This window comes from Crotalus tigris, unplaced genomic scaffold, assembly GCF_016545835.1.
Source record: "Crotalus tigris isolate CLP2741 ecotype Arizona unplaced genomic scaffold, ASM1654583v1 scf7180000018504.2861643, whole genome shotgun sequence".
Lineage (NCBI taxonomy): Eukaryota > Metazoa > Chordata > Lepidosauria > Squamata > Viperidae > Crotalus > Crotalus tigris.
The window spans coordinates 2,480,452-2,497,127 of NW_024097043.1; the positions used below are offsets into that span (position 1 = coordinate 2,480,452).

The window sequence follows — 16,676 nt, forward strand, 5'->3', positions numbered from 1 at the left end:
TTCACTCATTTAGTTCATACCATTTCCCTGCAAACTGCTCTCCCCAGCACCTGAGTCTTCAGTTTCTAAAGCTATCTCACTCCGTCTGCCACTTCCAGTCAAGGAATTACTCCTCTGCTTCGTATAAACAGTTGACTAAGTATCTATTTGAGTGAGGGTCTGTCTTTTCCATAGATGGTGTCACTTATATGGCCATCTGCTCAAAATGATGGATTTAGCCAGGCTACTGAACTCATTTAGGTCTCTGTGAAAGCCTTATGTCTTGACCCATTAATGTTTATAGTTGCCTACTATAATTGATACCTTGGCAATTCCATTTTTTCTTTCTTTCAAGCTTTAGTTCCAATCGTCAAGCCTTTTCATGGAATAATTAAAGAAAGTAAGGCCCCAGCAGAATCAGTATGATTAACATCAATTATGTCACATTGATATTTGTGCCCCAGAAAGACTCGTTTCAGAGTCATTCCATTAAGAAACAGTGACAGAGCGAATACGATATTGTGTTATTACCAATGTCTCCTTCAGGGTGAGAGCCCCCCTGGAATTCTGGATAGTTGCTATGGAGAATCAGCATTGGATCCTTGTCTTCCTGGAGATAGGTTTGAGGATCCCCCCTGAGGCCTTGATAAGATACTTTCCTTGGCAAGGCGAGGCACAGTTCCTTCCAGAAATCTGATGAAATTGCCTAGAAGCAGGGGATAGAGAAAAAAAATTGTCATAGGCTCACCCTCATATGTAGTCTTTCCAGTAATATATCACAATAACCTAACTGGAGAGTGTAGAAACAGTGTCTGGCTTCCAAAGGACTGAAGGAGGGAGATAAAGAGCCTGTTGCTGGGAATAGTTCTCTGAGTAATATCTATATTCAGCTTTGTTTCATCTCTGAGATGAAACATCCTGCAAAACCAGAGAAGACTGCTGTTAGCTGCCAAACTTACTTTTTCTTTTTAACTTACAATTTTAGTGCAATTGTATGTTCTGCATATGTGTGTATGCACTTTAAGCCAGTTTTTTTTCCCTTTCATCATTGTAAAGAAAAAGCAGAAGAATATGTGGATATATCAAGGGGAGTCTCAAAAACTGTAGGGAGATCAAGCAGACGACAGCTTTGCAAAAATTCCTTTCCCTATCCTGCTATTTCTGGACAATCTAACTTTCTTGCCATGAATGCGATGACTTAGACAAATCCATCATTCAATTTTCTGCTAGTTATGTTCCTGCCGAATAATTCCAGTTCTATAAATGTAACAACTTTTTATGCAACCAGTGACTTCATGCGATCATGTAAGATTACTGTATAGTATATTTGGGTAACATTGATTACAATTTGGAAGAGGAAGTGAAATTGAAACACTGTGATGTGTATTATGCAAGTATCACTTCTCAGTCAACTGGCAGAACTAATAGAAGTCCTTGCCAACTTTACTATATTTTCAGACACAAGGAGGCATCAGAAACTTTCCTGGAGGGTCTATGACAATTTGCTGTGACCAACTTGCCATGGCCAACTCGCTACGGGACAACTCTTTGCTAGCCAAAAGTTACACTAATAGCGAAGAAAGGGTGGAATAGAATCATTAAAGAAAAGGCGCAAAAGGAGGGACAGAATGAAATGTGATCAATAAAAATTAAAATATTTTTTTTATTTTAAATAATTAAATAGAATTGTCAAATTGTTCCACAGTGAGTTATCCCATGGCAAATTGGCTGTGACAAGTTGCCCTACAGCAGACATGTCAAACACAAGGCCCGGGGGCCGGATGCGGCCCGCGAAGTGGTTTCATGTGGCCCGCGAAGCCATCCTGGAAACAGTGAGGGAACGGCCTCCACTGCCTTGGCCCTGGCCCAAGCCAGCCGGGAGCCAATGTACACTTTTGTGGTGGCCATCTTGGCACTTGCCCCGTTGGACCATACCTTGGCACTTGCCCCGGTCTCACCCCCTTCTGCCAGAGACCCTCAGATCTGTCCCACTCCTGCCCAGGCCCCCAGAGGCACCCTTAATGCGAATGATGTAGAACTGGCCACCCCTACCCACTAGGCTGCACCCACTATGGCCACACCCACCCGGCCCCCCAAGAGCAACCGCAATGCTGATGCGGCCCTCAGTGAAATTGAGTTTGACACTCCTGCCCTATAGCAAGTTGGCCATGGTGAGTTGGCTGTGACAAGTTAGCCGTGGCGAGTTGTCCCATTCCCTCCCAGGATGTGGCCCTTCCTTTGTCTTTTTCATTATTTACTTTAGTATCACCGATCAACTGCTGCACCTTCCTTGAAAAGAAGTCGGGGTGAGCTGAGACACAGAGAAAAATAGACAACATTCTTTATAGCTGTCATTGGCTGAGGCAAAATGAAACTACATAAATAATGAACAGCCACCACTGTACAAACCTATGGGACAAATGTACACATACATACAAAGGAAACATGAATATATTGCAGTGTCTCAGGTTACGGAAAGCTTTTCCTGTATGAATAGTCCATATATTTCTAGAGTTCTCATTCTAAACAAGGCAGAGGTGGTGCCAGAGTCTCCCTCTCCCCTGCTCTTTCCATCTCTTGTCCCTGTGCAGGGTATTAGGTTTCATTATGTCCAGCCAGGGGCCTTCATCTCCTACTCATCAATAATGTCTGCCTCTAGGAAAGGTAAGATGATCCCACCTGTTCAAGATATTTGGGGGAAAATATCCTTCAATCAGTGCATGGTACTTTTAGGATGAAAAATCCCATTACTGAGCTAGGAAATGCTATTAGACTATCTAATGAAGGTTAAGAACACAACAGCCTTTTCTGGGCATGGCAAAGCCTCCCTCTTTCAAAAATCTGGGAATAAACAATTGCAAAATACAACATTTATTCACTGAATATTAGCAGCACTTCTATATCTCAAAGATGTCACTGTACTACATGATGGTTTATAGTATGGTTAGCCGCAAGGATTTCAGCTGTCTGATAATCTATGCTGAAGACATTCTTACTGAAGAACATAAGCAATAATATTAACAAGCTGTGTAGCTTTGTGTACACACACATCCCACCAAAGCCTTGCTGTGCTGCCTTATCATGGGGAGTAGGGAATATTGTTCTTGAGAAGGATGAGTGAAAATGTTGGGAGTGTATATCAAGAGTACAGTGTATACTGTGTTCCTAGCAGTGTCATCCAAGGCATGAAGGTCATCCCAGCTGCCCAACTAAAGCAAGTAGGAACCTATATTGGACAGCAGCAATATAGGAAGATTGTGGAGGCAGAAGATCATTTTAGTGACAATGTTAAGGCATCATTTCATACTGTACAGGACATACAGGTTGTCCTCGGGTTACAATGGCAACTGGAATTTAAATTTCCATTGCTAAGTGATGCGATCATAAAGCATGATGCCATGTGACCACAATGCTTAGCAATGGCAATCCAGCAATCTCATTTGCTATCTAACCCCAGGAGTATGTGGTTTGTTAAGTGAGAGGAGACAGGTGTCCCAGGCAAGGCATGGGGGGGCACGGGTGCCATGAGAGCAGGCAATAGAGATGCAAGAGGCCCGCAAGAGCATTTAGTGGACCAGTGTGGGCTGCAGGCTGGTGCTAATGAGTGGGGGATTGGGGAGGGGGTGCTGTAGACAGGAGCATGCTATGGAACGTAGGTGGGGTGGTCTTCTAAGATCCTTGGGATCTCATACTCCCTAGTTATGCTTTCAGGGAGGAAAAAGTGGCCATATGATCACGGGATACTGTAAGTACGAGTTGGATGCCAAGCACCCAAATTGTGATCACATGGCTACAAGGACGCTGCAACAGTCAGAACTTTAAGGACTGTCATAAGTACCACTTCTTCATCAGCTTCACAACTTTGAAGGGTTACTGAATGAGTAGTTGTAATCTAAGAACTACTTATAATAAACCACTCCTATTTTTTTCCCAAGAAAGCCACATGGGTAGAAAATATAAAATGATTGACAATATAGTGGTGGCTGATGGACCTCTCGGGTCAGATGGCACTCAATATGACACCAATGAAACATTGGAGTTCTTTTAGCGTAGTACTGATGTTACATGGTTAGATTAAGTCTTAAATCTAATTGCTGATGTTGACACACAGGAAAAAAAAAAATCCAAAGCTGCAAAGGCAAAATTACAGTGGGAACATGGAATGTAAGAAGCATGAACAGGGGAAAGCTCAACATAGTGAAAGATGAAAAAACTTCAAAATGACATCTTAGATATCAGAGGTTGCTGATTGGGATTAGACACCTTCAGTTAAAAAAAAAATAACATTGTTTATCAGGGGATTAAAAAATGAAGGAATGGTTAAAAAACATATAGATTTTAAGCCAGAATTATTTTTGCTAGGCATAATTGTAGGAAATTATGAGAAAAATTGTATATATTTCATTTTACATATATTAACTGCAGCAAGAATTGTATTTGCTCAACATTGAAAAAATGGAGGAAGTGTTACCAATGGAGGAAGTATTAATTAAAAAAATCTTAAGAGTGTGCAGAAATGGATAGACTGACATTGAAAATGAAAGAGAAAGAAGTTCAATTTATTTTAGACATGGGATACCTTTTATTATTGGCTAGAAAAACGAGGTAGAGAGAAAGGAACTTCATATGTATTAGTAAGTTAAATGTTGGAACCCAGACAATATGTTGCTGATAAAATATTAAGCACTTGTGATTATAAAAATTAATAAAAATATGTATTATAAAATGAAATGGCATTGCTTTTATAATTAGCAAGGGTATAGCACAAACAATGCATGGCTACAAGGCAATCACTGACCAAATAATACCGATTTGGTTTCATGGACACTCCTTTAATATAACAATCATCCAAATTGATGCTCCAACCACTGATATAGAAAACAAGGAGGTTGATGAGTTTTACATCAAGTTCAATTTAAAATTGTCAGAACATGCAAGCAAACTTGTCATTAGAGACTGGAATACCAAAGTTGGAAACATTAAAAAGAAAAAAATGTAGTTGGAATGTATAGCTTAGGAAATTAAAATGAGACAGGAGTCCGACTTATCAATGTCAGTGATGTCAAGGAATTCTTCATAGCTAACACTGCCTTCAAATAACCCAAATGATGCCTACATAAATGGACATCTCCATCAGATGTGCATAAAATCAAATTGACTAACTTATTACTGAAATGAGAGGAAGAGCTAAATTATAGCATCAAAGACACGGCTATATGGCTGTGGAACAGATCACAAACCGGTCATGTACAAGTTCCAAGTTAAGCTAAAGAAGAAGAAAGCCAGCCAGTTTTCACAATGTGTTCTTGAACATGTACCAACCATTTTCAAGGAGAACATCAGAAATCGCTTTGAAATCCTGAGCCCCATTGATAGAGAACCAGAAGAACTATGGAAGGAACTCAAAGAGGTTGTTAAGGATGAGTGTGAAAAGAGACTGCCACAGATGAAACAGAAGAAAGCAAACTGGATGCCAGAACAAACCAGGAAAATGCCAAGAAGAGAACAGAAGCCAAAGCCAGGAAAGACAAAAATCTCAGAAAGGAACATTTAGTTTCAGAGAGATTTTAGAAGAGACAAGAAACAGCATTGCTTACAATGGACAATGAAGATATTGAAGTGGTAGATAGCTACTGCTTTTCAGAATCAATCCTCAACAGTAAGGGAACAATCTTTCAAGAAATACACTGCAGACAAGCACTTTGTAAAGTAGCCATGAAGGCCTTGGGAAAGATACTCAAATACTGTGATGTGTCTATAATACTTAACAAAGATCAGAATTGTGCAAACTGTGGCATACCCTGGGACCCTCTATGGAAACAAAAGTTGGATTTGAAGAAGCAGGATAGGAAGAATATTGATGGTTTGAACTTTCATTGGAGAAGATACTTGAGGGTACTGTAGACAACCAAGAAAACAAATACATGGATCACAGAGGAAAATCAACCCATAATTCTCATTCAAAGCACAAATGAGTAGGCTCTTTTCAAAGCACAAAAAGGCCCAACTCTTTGGAGAAGGCTTTCATGCTGGGAAAGGTGGAAGGAAAAAGAAAATGAAAAGATGAACGGACTCAGTTACAGAAGTGATGTGTGCACTGTTAGAAGACCTGAAAAACCTGGTTAAGGAGAGATCATCATGGAGAAAATCCATCTACCGTATATGCCGGCGTATTAGGCGGCCTGGCGTATAAGACGACCCCCGTCTTTATAGCCGGGCCGCATTCCTAGAACGTCGTCTTATACGCCGGAAACTACCAGTATTTCCGGTGTATAAGATGACTCGGCGTATAAGACGACCCCCGTCTTTGGCGCCGATTTCAGCGCTCACGGAAGTCGTCTTATACGCCGGCATTTATGGTATATACTTTGTCAAGAGTTGACAACAACCTGATAGCATGTAATATGTCAACAAGCTTGTATAGGAACAGGACAAGAGTATTATACTGAATTCACTACCTTAAAAAATTCAGACAGCTTTTGCTTGGTGATTATAATAGGAAAATAGCAATCCTTTTGATTAGGGGCAAATTTGTTAAGAAGTTGGGATAAAAGGGCAGCAATGCATAATTATGACAGAAAGTAAAATATAACTAGGTATTAAACGTAAGAAAATATGTTTCTCATTTACTGATATTTCTAAATTGAATAGGAGCAGTGCATTAATCTTTCATTCTGATTCTCCTTGTGTGAACAAGAGAAGTAGGCTGTCACTCTGATCTTAATCAGAGTGGGGCTCCGGATTTGGCTATCTTTTTCCCTTATCCCGAGAGTAAAGCAGTTATGCTGAAAGTATGCAATTTGAGTATATCACTCTCAATAAAATTAACAAATAGTAATTGATGTTGGTATTAGGAAGGTTCTTTTAGAATGTATTTCAGTTGATTAAAATAGTCAGTCTGATTCAAAGTCCACAAAAGCTGCCTCAATTTATTTATGTTAAAATTAATTAAATGAGCAAGTACAAAACTGGTCTCTAATTTTGAACCATGGGCTCATTCTCCGGCAGTTTCATCACACAATAGGACCCATTCCTCATAAGTAAGTGAGAAGTATTTCACTTATATTTTTAAAAAAATATCTCTTACACTGATTGGTGTATAATTTATTCGTCCCCTTTTTTGAAAACTGGGATCAGTGTTCTCAGAACTTATCTTGACAGAACGTAACCCTTTATATTTGTTGAACGGAATGATTTAACCATGATAGAAAACCTTCCATCAAATACACTTTAAAATCTCTCTTGAGATAATTTCATCTTGTGCTGCCTTATTTTGAGAAGAGATGTTAAACGAGAGCTTTACTTTCAGTATTAGGGGGAAAAAACCCAAATCAGGAGCCTCAGCCATTAAGTTCAGAATGATAGCCTGCTTCCCTTGTTCATATAAGGAGAGCCAGAACGAAAGATTAACACGCTGCTCCTATGCGATTTAGAAATATCACTAAATGGGAAATTTATTCAAGTTTGTATAGCTTTCATGCACTGATTGCAAACTGCAGAGATTTGGATGGAATTTTTCAGGTAACAGCAGTGTTTTTGAAACAGGATTTTTTGTTGTTAGTAGTTACTATTGCAGTGGAGGCAGATAATTTCTACAATCAAGGTTTTAATTTCCCTCATAGGTTTTATTTACTTATTTAGGATTCTTTATAGTGTAAATTAAATCATGCTGGTCTTCTAATTGGTGATAAACCTCAAAAGAGGAGCCTTTGATTTTAGTCACTCTACAATTTATCAGGATCTGAATATGTTAAGCCTCAACAATGGCAAAATCATTATTGCTCTCTTTCATATCGAAGTATTATCTCCATATACTGATGGACTGAAAGATCGACCATTTTGTCATTAATGGGAACGTGTGTGCGTGTGTGTGTGTAAAATTTTTAAGACGAATTTAGCAGCATTTATCACAGAATTATCTGTGTAAACATAGCTCAACCGTCAGGAAATGATTCCTTGTTACTGATTTTCATGGCTAATATGTGCACACTGAATAGAAGCAACAAGGATTATGTGACTGAAAATGTCATTTTCCCTAGGAACATCACTTATTTTGATATACACTTAAAAAGCACAATGGGCACTAGCACACAAATATAGTACAGATCACCTTTCCTGCTAGTTCACATGACTCAAATCTAAAAACAAATTCACGTCAGAGTAAGAATTGAGATCCTCACAATTGTGAAAAATTACACAAAGATCATCTTGTGATGATTTCCAGATTCTGGCCAGTCCTCTATGTCCCTATGTCTTATACGCCGAAAACGCTGACAGAAAATAGAAACAATCACTCTCCATGACTGTGAAAACATTCTGGAAGACTGAGTGAGTGAGGCAAAGAAGACAAAAACTCTTAAAAAATACCTTGTTCTAATGTTCACACATGGAAAAAACCCAGAATGAAACAATGTTCTCTCCAGATTTTAAATGCACCTCTATTCTATGCATAAAAGAGAAAGCCAGCCTCTCCGGAAACTGCATACTAAGAATGAAAGAAGATGCCCTTTTCCTAGGAATGTAACATTAAATAAAAGGACAGGCAGTCTTTGACTTACAAGCATTCATTTAGGGACCATTTGAACTTACAGCAGCCCTGACAAAAGGGACTTACATGCATCTTTCATGCTTACAACCATTGCAACATCCCCAGGGTCTCAAAATTAGGATGCGTGGTAACTGGTTCATATTTATGAGGGTTGCAATGTCCTGAGGACATGTGATCGCCTTTTGTGACCTTCTGACAAGCAAACTCAAAGGGAAAGCCAGATTCACTTAACAACTATGTTACTAATTTAACAACTGCAGCGATTCACTTGATGGCTGTGGCAAGAAATGGGGCAAAAACTCACTTACTGTATATTCCAGCGTATAAGACGACTTTTGAGAGCGTTGAAACAGCCTCCGAACTCGGGGGTCGTCTTATACGCCGAGTCGTCTTATACGCCGGAAATAAGGTAGTTTCTAGCGTATAAGACAACTTTCTAGGCATGCGACTCGGCGTCGATCATCTTATACGCCAGAAATAAGGTAGTTTCCAGCGTATAAGATGACTTTCTAGGCATGCGACTCAGCGTCGATCGTCTTATACACCGGAAATACCGGTAGTTTCCGGGGTATAAGACAACTTTCTAGGCATGCGACTCGGCGTCGATTGTCTTGCGACCCGGCGTCGAACTCGGGAGTCGTCTTATACACCAGGTCACCCTATACGCCGGAATATACGGTAACTCTCTTGCTTAGCAACAGAATTTTGGGGCTCAATTGTGGTCATAAGTGGAGAACTACCTGTATAAATGCTGTCAGACTTCTGTCCAATCATGGAATAAAGCATTCTGTTCAACTCCTACCCCCCATCCCCCCCCACACACACTTTGTCGAAAAATCCAAATGAAAGCATTCCAGGCAGGTAGCAGTCTAGCTTTCAACACGTCCACTTCAGGAGAACCAAACTTTCCATGGTTCCCCCCCCCTTTTTTTTTTTGAGAATCTGATCCTCTTTTTATTTCTTATATATGCTCTAAATCCCCCTCCAGTGGTGGGATTCAAATATGAGAACAACTGTTTCTCTGTATGGATACTGCTCCCGGAAATCCACTCTGGACCTGGGCAACAAAAAATTAGCTACCGGTTCTGCCGAAGTAGTGCAAACCTGCTGAATCCCACCACTGGCCCCTCCACTTATTGGAATTATTTGCATTTGATCTTTTAATGTATTGATTTTTGAAGTCCTTCCTGAGCTCTTTTTCCCAATTAATTCCCATTTGGCAAGAAAATAATTTCCTGAGCCTCTCAAACAGCAGCCCAGCCCATACAATTTAGTTCTGACACAAATCAGGAAATACTACACATAAAATTTAAATTAGACACTTTTTACTGAGCCAGGAAATATTTCATTCTTAGGGAGGAAAAAAAGAGATCACATTTGCTTCTCTCCCCCCCCCCCATACGGAATAGCACCCAGATTAGCATAGATTAACTCCTAGGGTAACATCAGACCAGCAATATCCCAATTAAGAAACTGCCAAAGAAGCCAACAGTAAGCAGCCCAACCAAAGAATCTTTAAGACCACCCCCACCAACACTGACAGGGGAAGCCACTAGAATATAAATTGATAGCAAACTGCACTCCTTACTAGCACTGATGATGTAACCTAGTTGGGTAATGAAAACTCTGTAAGAAAACAAGGAAGCTCAGAGAGCACCAAGGACCCCGATTTCAACCCTGAACTACAAATATTCTCCTTTATTAATAAGGATTGTTTCAAATACTCAAGTTGTACTAAGCTCATGTAAAATTATTTTCATATCTCAAGAAAAATTTTCATCCCTCCTTCAATAACCCAATGAAAAAGACCCCATGTTATTATCCATTTACCACTGATATGTTAACAGAAATAAGTCTTAATAATAATACATTTATAATGCTTTTCCACATTCCTGCTTTGAGAATATTTGTTTTTTTTTCATCTTCACTATCCATGCTTTTTATTTGCTTTTGAGCTATCTGTGCATTAAACATCTAGGGTGAAAAACTATATGTATTATTAATTTTTATTTTTCCTGGTTTTGGTGCCTCAATGTGGATTTTTGCTTGTTTCTTTTAAAGATGAGGCATCATAACATTTTTTCTTATAATTTTCTGCAACAGCACAGAAAACAAATTCATTATATGTATGCATGTATGTAGACAGAGAGAGAGATGTGACTTGAGAAAGATGTGACTTGTCAGCCTCAATCATCTATTTTCTAGTCAACAGGAGTTCAGGATAATCACCTGTTGAGCAAGGATGGAGAATCTCCACAAATCAAAGTTGAAAACTACAATTCCCAGCATCCACCACTGACTGTGCTGGCAACTGAGACTATTATCTTGGGAAGTTACAGGTTCACCACTTCTGAAATAGTTCATTATGAAAAGTTACACAATTAAGAACTGTTTCTAATTTCTACTCCTACTCCTACTAATTTACTACTACATGAAGTCAAAATCTAGGTTTCAAAGAATAGTCAAATCTTCTCAATATGCAATGCTATTAGGTAAATACTTAAAGGATTGCCTATGGTCATTCTCAGGAGAGAAGCTACCCTACACTTAGAATTGCATCTCAATTATTATCTTGCTATTAAAAAAAAAAGAGGTTGCAGCCTTTTCCTCCCAGTTTACCATGGAACCAGCATGCCACATCAACAAGGTCACGTTGCTCTTGTGCTGCTTTAGCAAATTAATGGCTGGATGTGCTATGTCTCGATATTGGCTCTCAAAGACAATGAAGATTGGTTTCCGGGACAGTTCCAGCAGTCTCCAAAGACCTTCCCTAAAAAAAATAGGCAATGGCTTTACAGAATTACGAACAAAACTTGATTTTAAAAATTATTTATAGTGCTCACTCTGCAGGAACGCTTACATGTCTTTCATTTGTCTAACATATACCATATCCAAGTTTCATTAAGCTTGGAAATATGCCAGTTGCTTAAATATCAGAAGCTAATATGCAAAATACATATGTTAGTCTCCTAGGTATCATTTACAAAGACATAGGAGAGATTTTAGTGGCTGTGAATAAGGTGATCTAGGAACCTATCAAAAAAAGGGATTGCATGCAAATATCACATTTCCGGTGTCTTCAACTACAGCTTGGAAGACTGACAATCAGCTACATGCACATAATCAGTTGAACAGAATATTTATGGTTTTAGTTTTTTAAATCAGAGTTTACCTTGACATTCAAACCAAACAGTGACCTGCAAAAAACCTCATGAAACAGATATTGGAAACCCAGAATAAATAATTAGTTTGAAAACTTGGTTTGGAGGAATCATACAAGAAACAATTTATTAGTTTATGCACCATAGCAAAATGCAGTTTACAAGACAGTACAGCATTTAAAAAAAAACCAGACATAATGAGAGAAAGGAGGAAGTACACACACACACAAATGTTAAAGAAATGATTGTCTGTTTACCTGAAATTATTGCACCATTCCTGTTCTAAATAGGCATAAGAAAGAACCACAATAAGGCGTCGACATCGGCTAACATTCATAATCAGATCTGCAGAAGGTTCTGGAAAAAAATATTTATTTATTTACTTGCTTACTTACTTATTTATTTTCTGAGAAAGGCCAGCCCCTTGGAGATTTTTTGTTTTTCAGTCATTCATCTTTACCTTATGCAGGAGGATATTATCATTAGCCTCCAAATCCAAATTAAGTCTCATAATTTGGAACTTAACAATGTTGGGATGGAAAATCTCCATCAGATCCCTATCAGAGAATCAGAGGAAATTTAAACTTGTTCATCCTGCTCAGTTTTTTAATAGCTCCTGATTCTTTTCACCATAGTATCCTTCAGTAGAATCTCTGTGAAATAATGTATTCAGGGCATATTGTTAGACTGGCTCTTTTCCTACTTCAGGGCTATTCTTATTTTAGTCTGATGACAATTAAGCTGTAAAGTTCCACAGGAATTTATTCTGTTCCCAGTGACATCTAACGTTTAGATGAAAACACCAGCAGAGACTTCATCAGTACATTGATAACAGCAGGCTGTATTTCTTCATATTTTTTGAATCAAGAGAATTTGTACAACTTTTAGACCAATGTCTGAAAGCAGTGATTTTTTTTTTTAAGAACAGGCAAATAAAGTGAAGCTGCATCCAGATAATGGTGGCGCATTGCAGAGAGGGCTTCTTGTTCTAGACGGGGGAACATTTCTTCTTAAGGAGATGATGAGTTTAAGAATACTCCTGGAGCCAATAGTCCAGGATCAATGGAGATGCAGTTATTCCTCTGGAAGGAAAGTCTACTTTTCTGCTCCATGGTTATCTCTTGGATAGGGCCAGCCTGGCCACAGCTATTAATACACTAGCAATATCCATTACACACTACCTTGCTTGTTAAAATCGGATGATGCTCTGTTGTTATTGCTTTATTGCCAGGAGTTTGCTGTAAGGCGGCCAATTTGGTCTAGTAGTTAACATGGATTATTCAAATATAAAACACAAGGTCCTAAAAACAAAGACCACATTTCACTCCAGTATGTCAGCTTTCAAAAAAAGCTACTCTGTTATGAACAGGAGGACAAACAAGCAAATTAACTATACATTTCTCTTGATTCACTCAAATCATTCCACAGGACCAAAGTGAATAAACCTAGGCCTTCACGAGGTACCTCTAAAAACTTGCTGCTGAAATTTAACAGCAAAATGTTCAAATTGGTGCAAACTATTTAACCCATATTCCATTTGAAGGAAAGATTAGAATGCTTCTGGGAGTCTTCCTGTTCCAATTGAGGGGGGGGGGGAAAACTCAGTTAATTCCTTTTTGGTGATATCACAGTATCTTTGGATGTCCTCCTGCAATTCTCCATCAATTCAGGAAGCTAGGCTGTAGAGCCAACCTACCAAACACTGCCCTCTTCTTGTGCCTGGTTCTTACCTGAGTTGGGTAGAATGTCCTTCTCATCTAAAAAGAGCTTGTAACCATAGCGATTCTCCAGCTGTGGCTTCACTATGAAATTCACAAATTTTCTATCATCCACGGAATCAGCGTAAGATACATAGGCGTCATAAATTTTTCCATCTGTAGAAAAAAGCATAGAGAAATGCAGTAAGCTATACCAACAGATTAATGAATTATTTATTTAAATTATTTTATTTTTTAAAAAAATAAATAAATCCTCATCTAATTCCCCTGGCACCTGCAAGGTTTTTTGTTGTGGAATTTCCAAATGGGATGGAGAGGAGGAGTTAACTTTGGCGTTTGAATTTGGAATAACCTTGGAAGCAATGTCATGTAAATAGAGGGAATTCTAGACAAAGTTAAATTGAACAAAAGATACAGGAAATAAAATGCAATAAATTATACATATGCCGGCTTCCCTCATCTATTGCACAGATCCCTGGGTGTCAAGAGACAGCAGTCCGGCACCTGTTGTGGCTGATTATTCCCACTTAAAAGAAAGATGTAAAAATATAGGCTTGGCTAGAATTTTAACATCCCATATAATTTTCAAAAATCCCTCCTCTCTTATTTCAATGACTTCTCCAAATGTTAAATATTCTGAATCAAGAGGAGAGGGAAAAAAACATACCATTGATTTCTACTTCTCCATAATGATTCCTGTACCAGAGAAGAGCATTCAATCGACACTTCACATACATTATAGCTAGAAATAGCAGGAGTGCTGCAGCAAAAACTGTGGCCAGCACTGCGCCTAAGTGCCCAGCAGTCTCGTCTGAAAAGGCAGCAAACAACATTAATTACAATTTATGGCAAAACACGTACACTGTGGGATAGAATTAAAAGTGAAAGCTGATTCTATTGGGGGGGGGGAAATGACACATTGCTGTCTAACTAAAATAACAGCAGCACAACTACAGAGGTAAGCAGAATTCGAAAAATGGAGAGTTAAAATTCTCTGTGGTGAGCATTCCTACTCACAAAATAATAAATTCAAGGCCTTCAGATGAAGGATGGATGTGAAGTCAATTTCTGATATTCCTCAAAGTCAGGCCTATCTTGTTAGCATTTGTACACAGAAACTGGCTTTTAAGGGGTTTTTTTTGTTTTTTTTTTTTTTTGGTCACCTGGAAGTTGCAAAAGGGTGCTCTAAAAAAGTCTGCAGAATGTTCCTTTAACATAACGCAGTAGAATGTTCAGAGTGACTGAGGAACCCTCATTGCTTAGAATACCAAAATGTGTTTTGTCCTCCCCCAGACTTAAAACATGCAGCATGGACGCTACTCAACGTTTACATTTCTGTTGAGGAGAAGAAAAGTCTTAATTCTGGCCAGTATAAATGGATACGTTCCTTGAAGTAGCCAGGCCAAGTTGAAGCTCAGCTCCTGGAGACTTCATAGACACATCCAAACCGGGACATTTTTAACAATATGGAAATGAAAGAGTACTGGTTTTCATGATTGTTACTTATTGGCCTGGTAACAAATAAGAATTGGTGCTGACTTTTTGCTAGTTGCACCACAAGCATTTTCAGGCTAATATATTCAGTGTCTCTCAAGGCATTACCCTGAAATTATTTTACAGGATGGAAGTGGTTTGCCACTACATTACCTTCTTCCAGAATGTTTTTCAACTTCCCAGCCTAGTCTACAACCATGAAAATCTTGTTGTTACCTGGTGCCATCATGTGGCAATTTCTCTCCTTAGATTCACAGATGATAGCTTGGTACAATATTGTCCTTATACCATGAACTCCTAAGCTAGTGCTGCTTCTCGTTCTCAAAAGCCCAAAGTTTTACCCACCCTCTTTTCATTTAAGTGCAAATGTCTTTTATTTCCTCCAGGATATTGAGGCTGTATAATATTACTTCATTCTATTTTACGCTCACAAGAATCATCCAGCAGATGGAAGGCCAACTCAAATTCTTACACCCCGTGTTTTAAAGCTGCATTAATAATGAAAAAGACCATATGAATGTTTATTTTGTTTATGACCGAACAGCAAATACATCAAATAAATATTTTAATTCATTAGTTTGTCGTTTAATTAACAGAATCAGGAAACTGCTCTTGAATGGATATATGGTGATAACTTTGTGAACCCAATACTATAAAATAATTAATGCTATGCACGTGTAGCTACAGTGATAATCAATAGAATCTTTTATGACTATTTTCACAGGCACACTACCTGTTTTTTTCAGTGTAAAAAGAGCAGAACTATTTCTAATGAAACAGGCAAAAACTCCATAATTTTCATCAGAAGTCATGTTCAGTGCTAAAGAACTGGAGATAAATATTTTCGTTTCATTGTCACTGAACCTGGAAAACAAACAAACAAAAAAGTTAGCATACTGCTAAATACAATTATTTTGGAAGATAAGCAAAGGATGAGAATAGGGAAATTTCAGAGCTGGGCTAGCCAAAAATGTTAGGGTGCTTACAGACAGAGGACTCCTAATGCTACCTATGAAAGTACAGTACACTGGGAAGCTTCATCATTTTTTTTCTGCAGTGCACTTGATTTCAGTTATGAAACAATGGCAACAGAAGAAGTAATAGGAAAATGTGGAAGAGTTATTCATGATATGAACAATGTTGAGATTCCTGTAAAATTCCACAAATACAGCAGGTCGATTGTATTTTGAAAGTCTTATCCAGACGCCGCCATATATTGTACCCCTTTTTAAACTCTAGAAAAGTACATGATGTGGATGGAAAGTCTTTTGTGTTTGGTGTTATGAAACACTGGATCAACAAGTTTGCATGAGCAAAGATGTTACATGAATTGAACAACAAATAACTTTTACTATAATTTCCGATTTACTTAAGTCATATTTGATATGGCATTTTTCTTTATTTTCCTAGTTTGAGAAAAGTAGCAGAAAGTTTCAGTTATAGAAAACAGACTTTTGTTTTCTCACTCCAGATACACAATACCTTCCTCTCTCATCCTTCTCATGTAATTTCTCTCTTCTGTATTCTCCCTTCATTTCCCATAGCTTAGTCTGCAAACCTATGCTAGTATGCTTAAGAATAATAATTGAACTCAGTGGGTTTTCTTTGGAGTAAGTAGTCTGATTTTGATTGCACATTTCTAGAAAGAGAGACAGAAAGCTTATTTTTTAAAATGTAATAATGTTAATATTGAATATCCTAACCAGCATACCTTGTGCCATTCATTCTCTCTCAGCCCAACTCACCTCACAGGTTTGTTATTGTGGAGAAAATGGG

The 16,676-nt window shown here is 38.4% G+C and overlaps 1 protein-coding gene across 4 annotated transcripts in view; it reads right to left on the reverse strand.

The window, feature by feature from the left end:
- The window catches only part of SIGIRR (single Ig and TIR domain containing), a 45,288-nt gene that overhangs the window by 11,388 nt on the left and 17,224 nt on the right, over window positions 1-16,676 (reverse strand). For all 4 annotated transcript variants that reach the window (XM_039353246.1, XM_039353245.1, XM_039353247.1 and 1 more), the window contains 6 exons: window positions 15,634-15,764; window positions 14,074-14,217; window positions 13,419-13,562; window positions 11,946-12,045; window positions 11,147-11,297; window positions 511-685 (listed from right to left, as the gene is read on the reverse strand). In XM_039353246.1, the coding sequence (XP_039209180.1) occupies window positions 511-685; window positions 11,147-11,297; window positions 11,946-12,045; window positions 13,419-13,562; window positions 14,074-14,217; window positions 15,634-15,764 (845 nt within the window). The remainder of the gene's footprint in view (window positions 1-510; window positions 686-11,146; window positions 11,298-11,945; window positions 12,046-13,418; window positions 13,563-14,073; window positions 14,218-15,633; window positions 15,765-16,676) is intronic.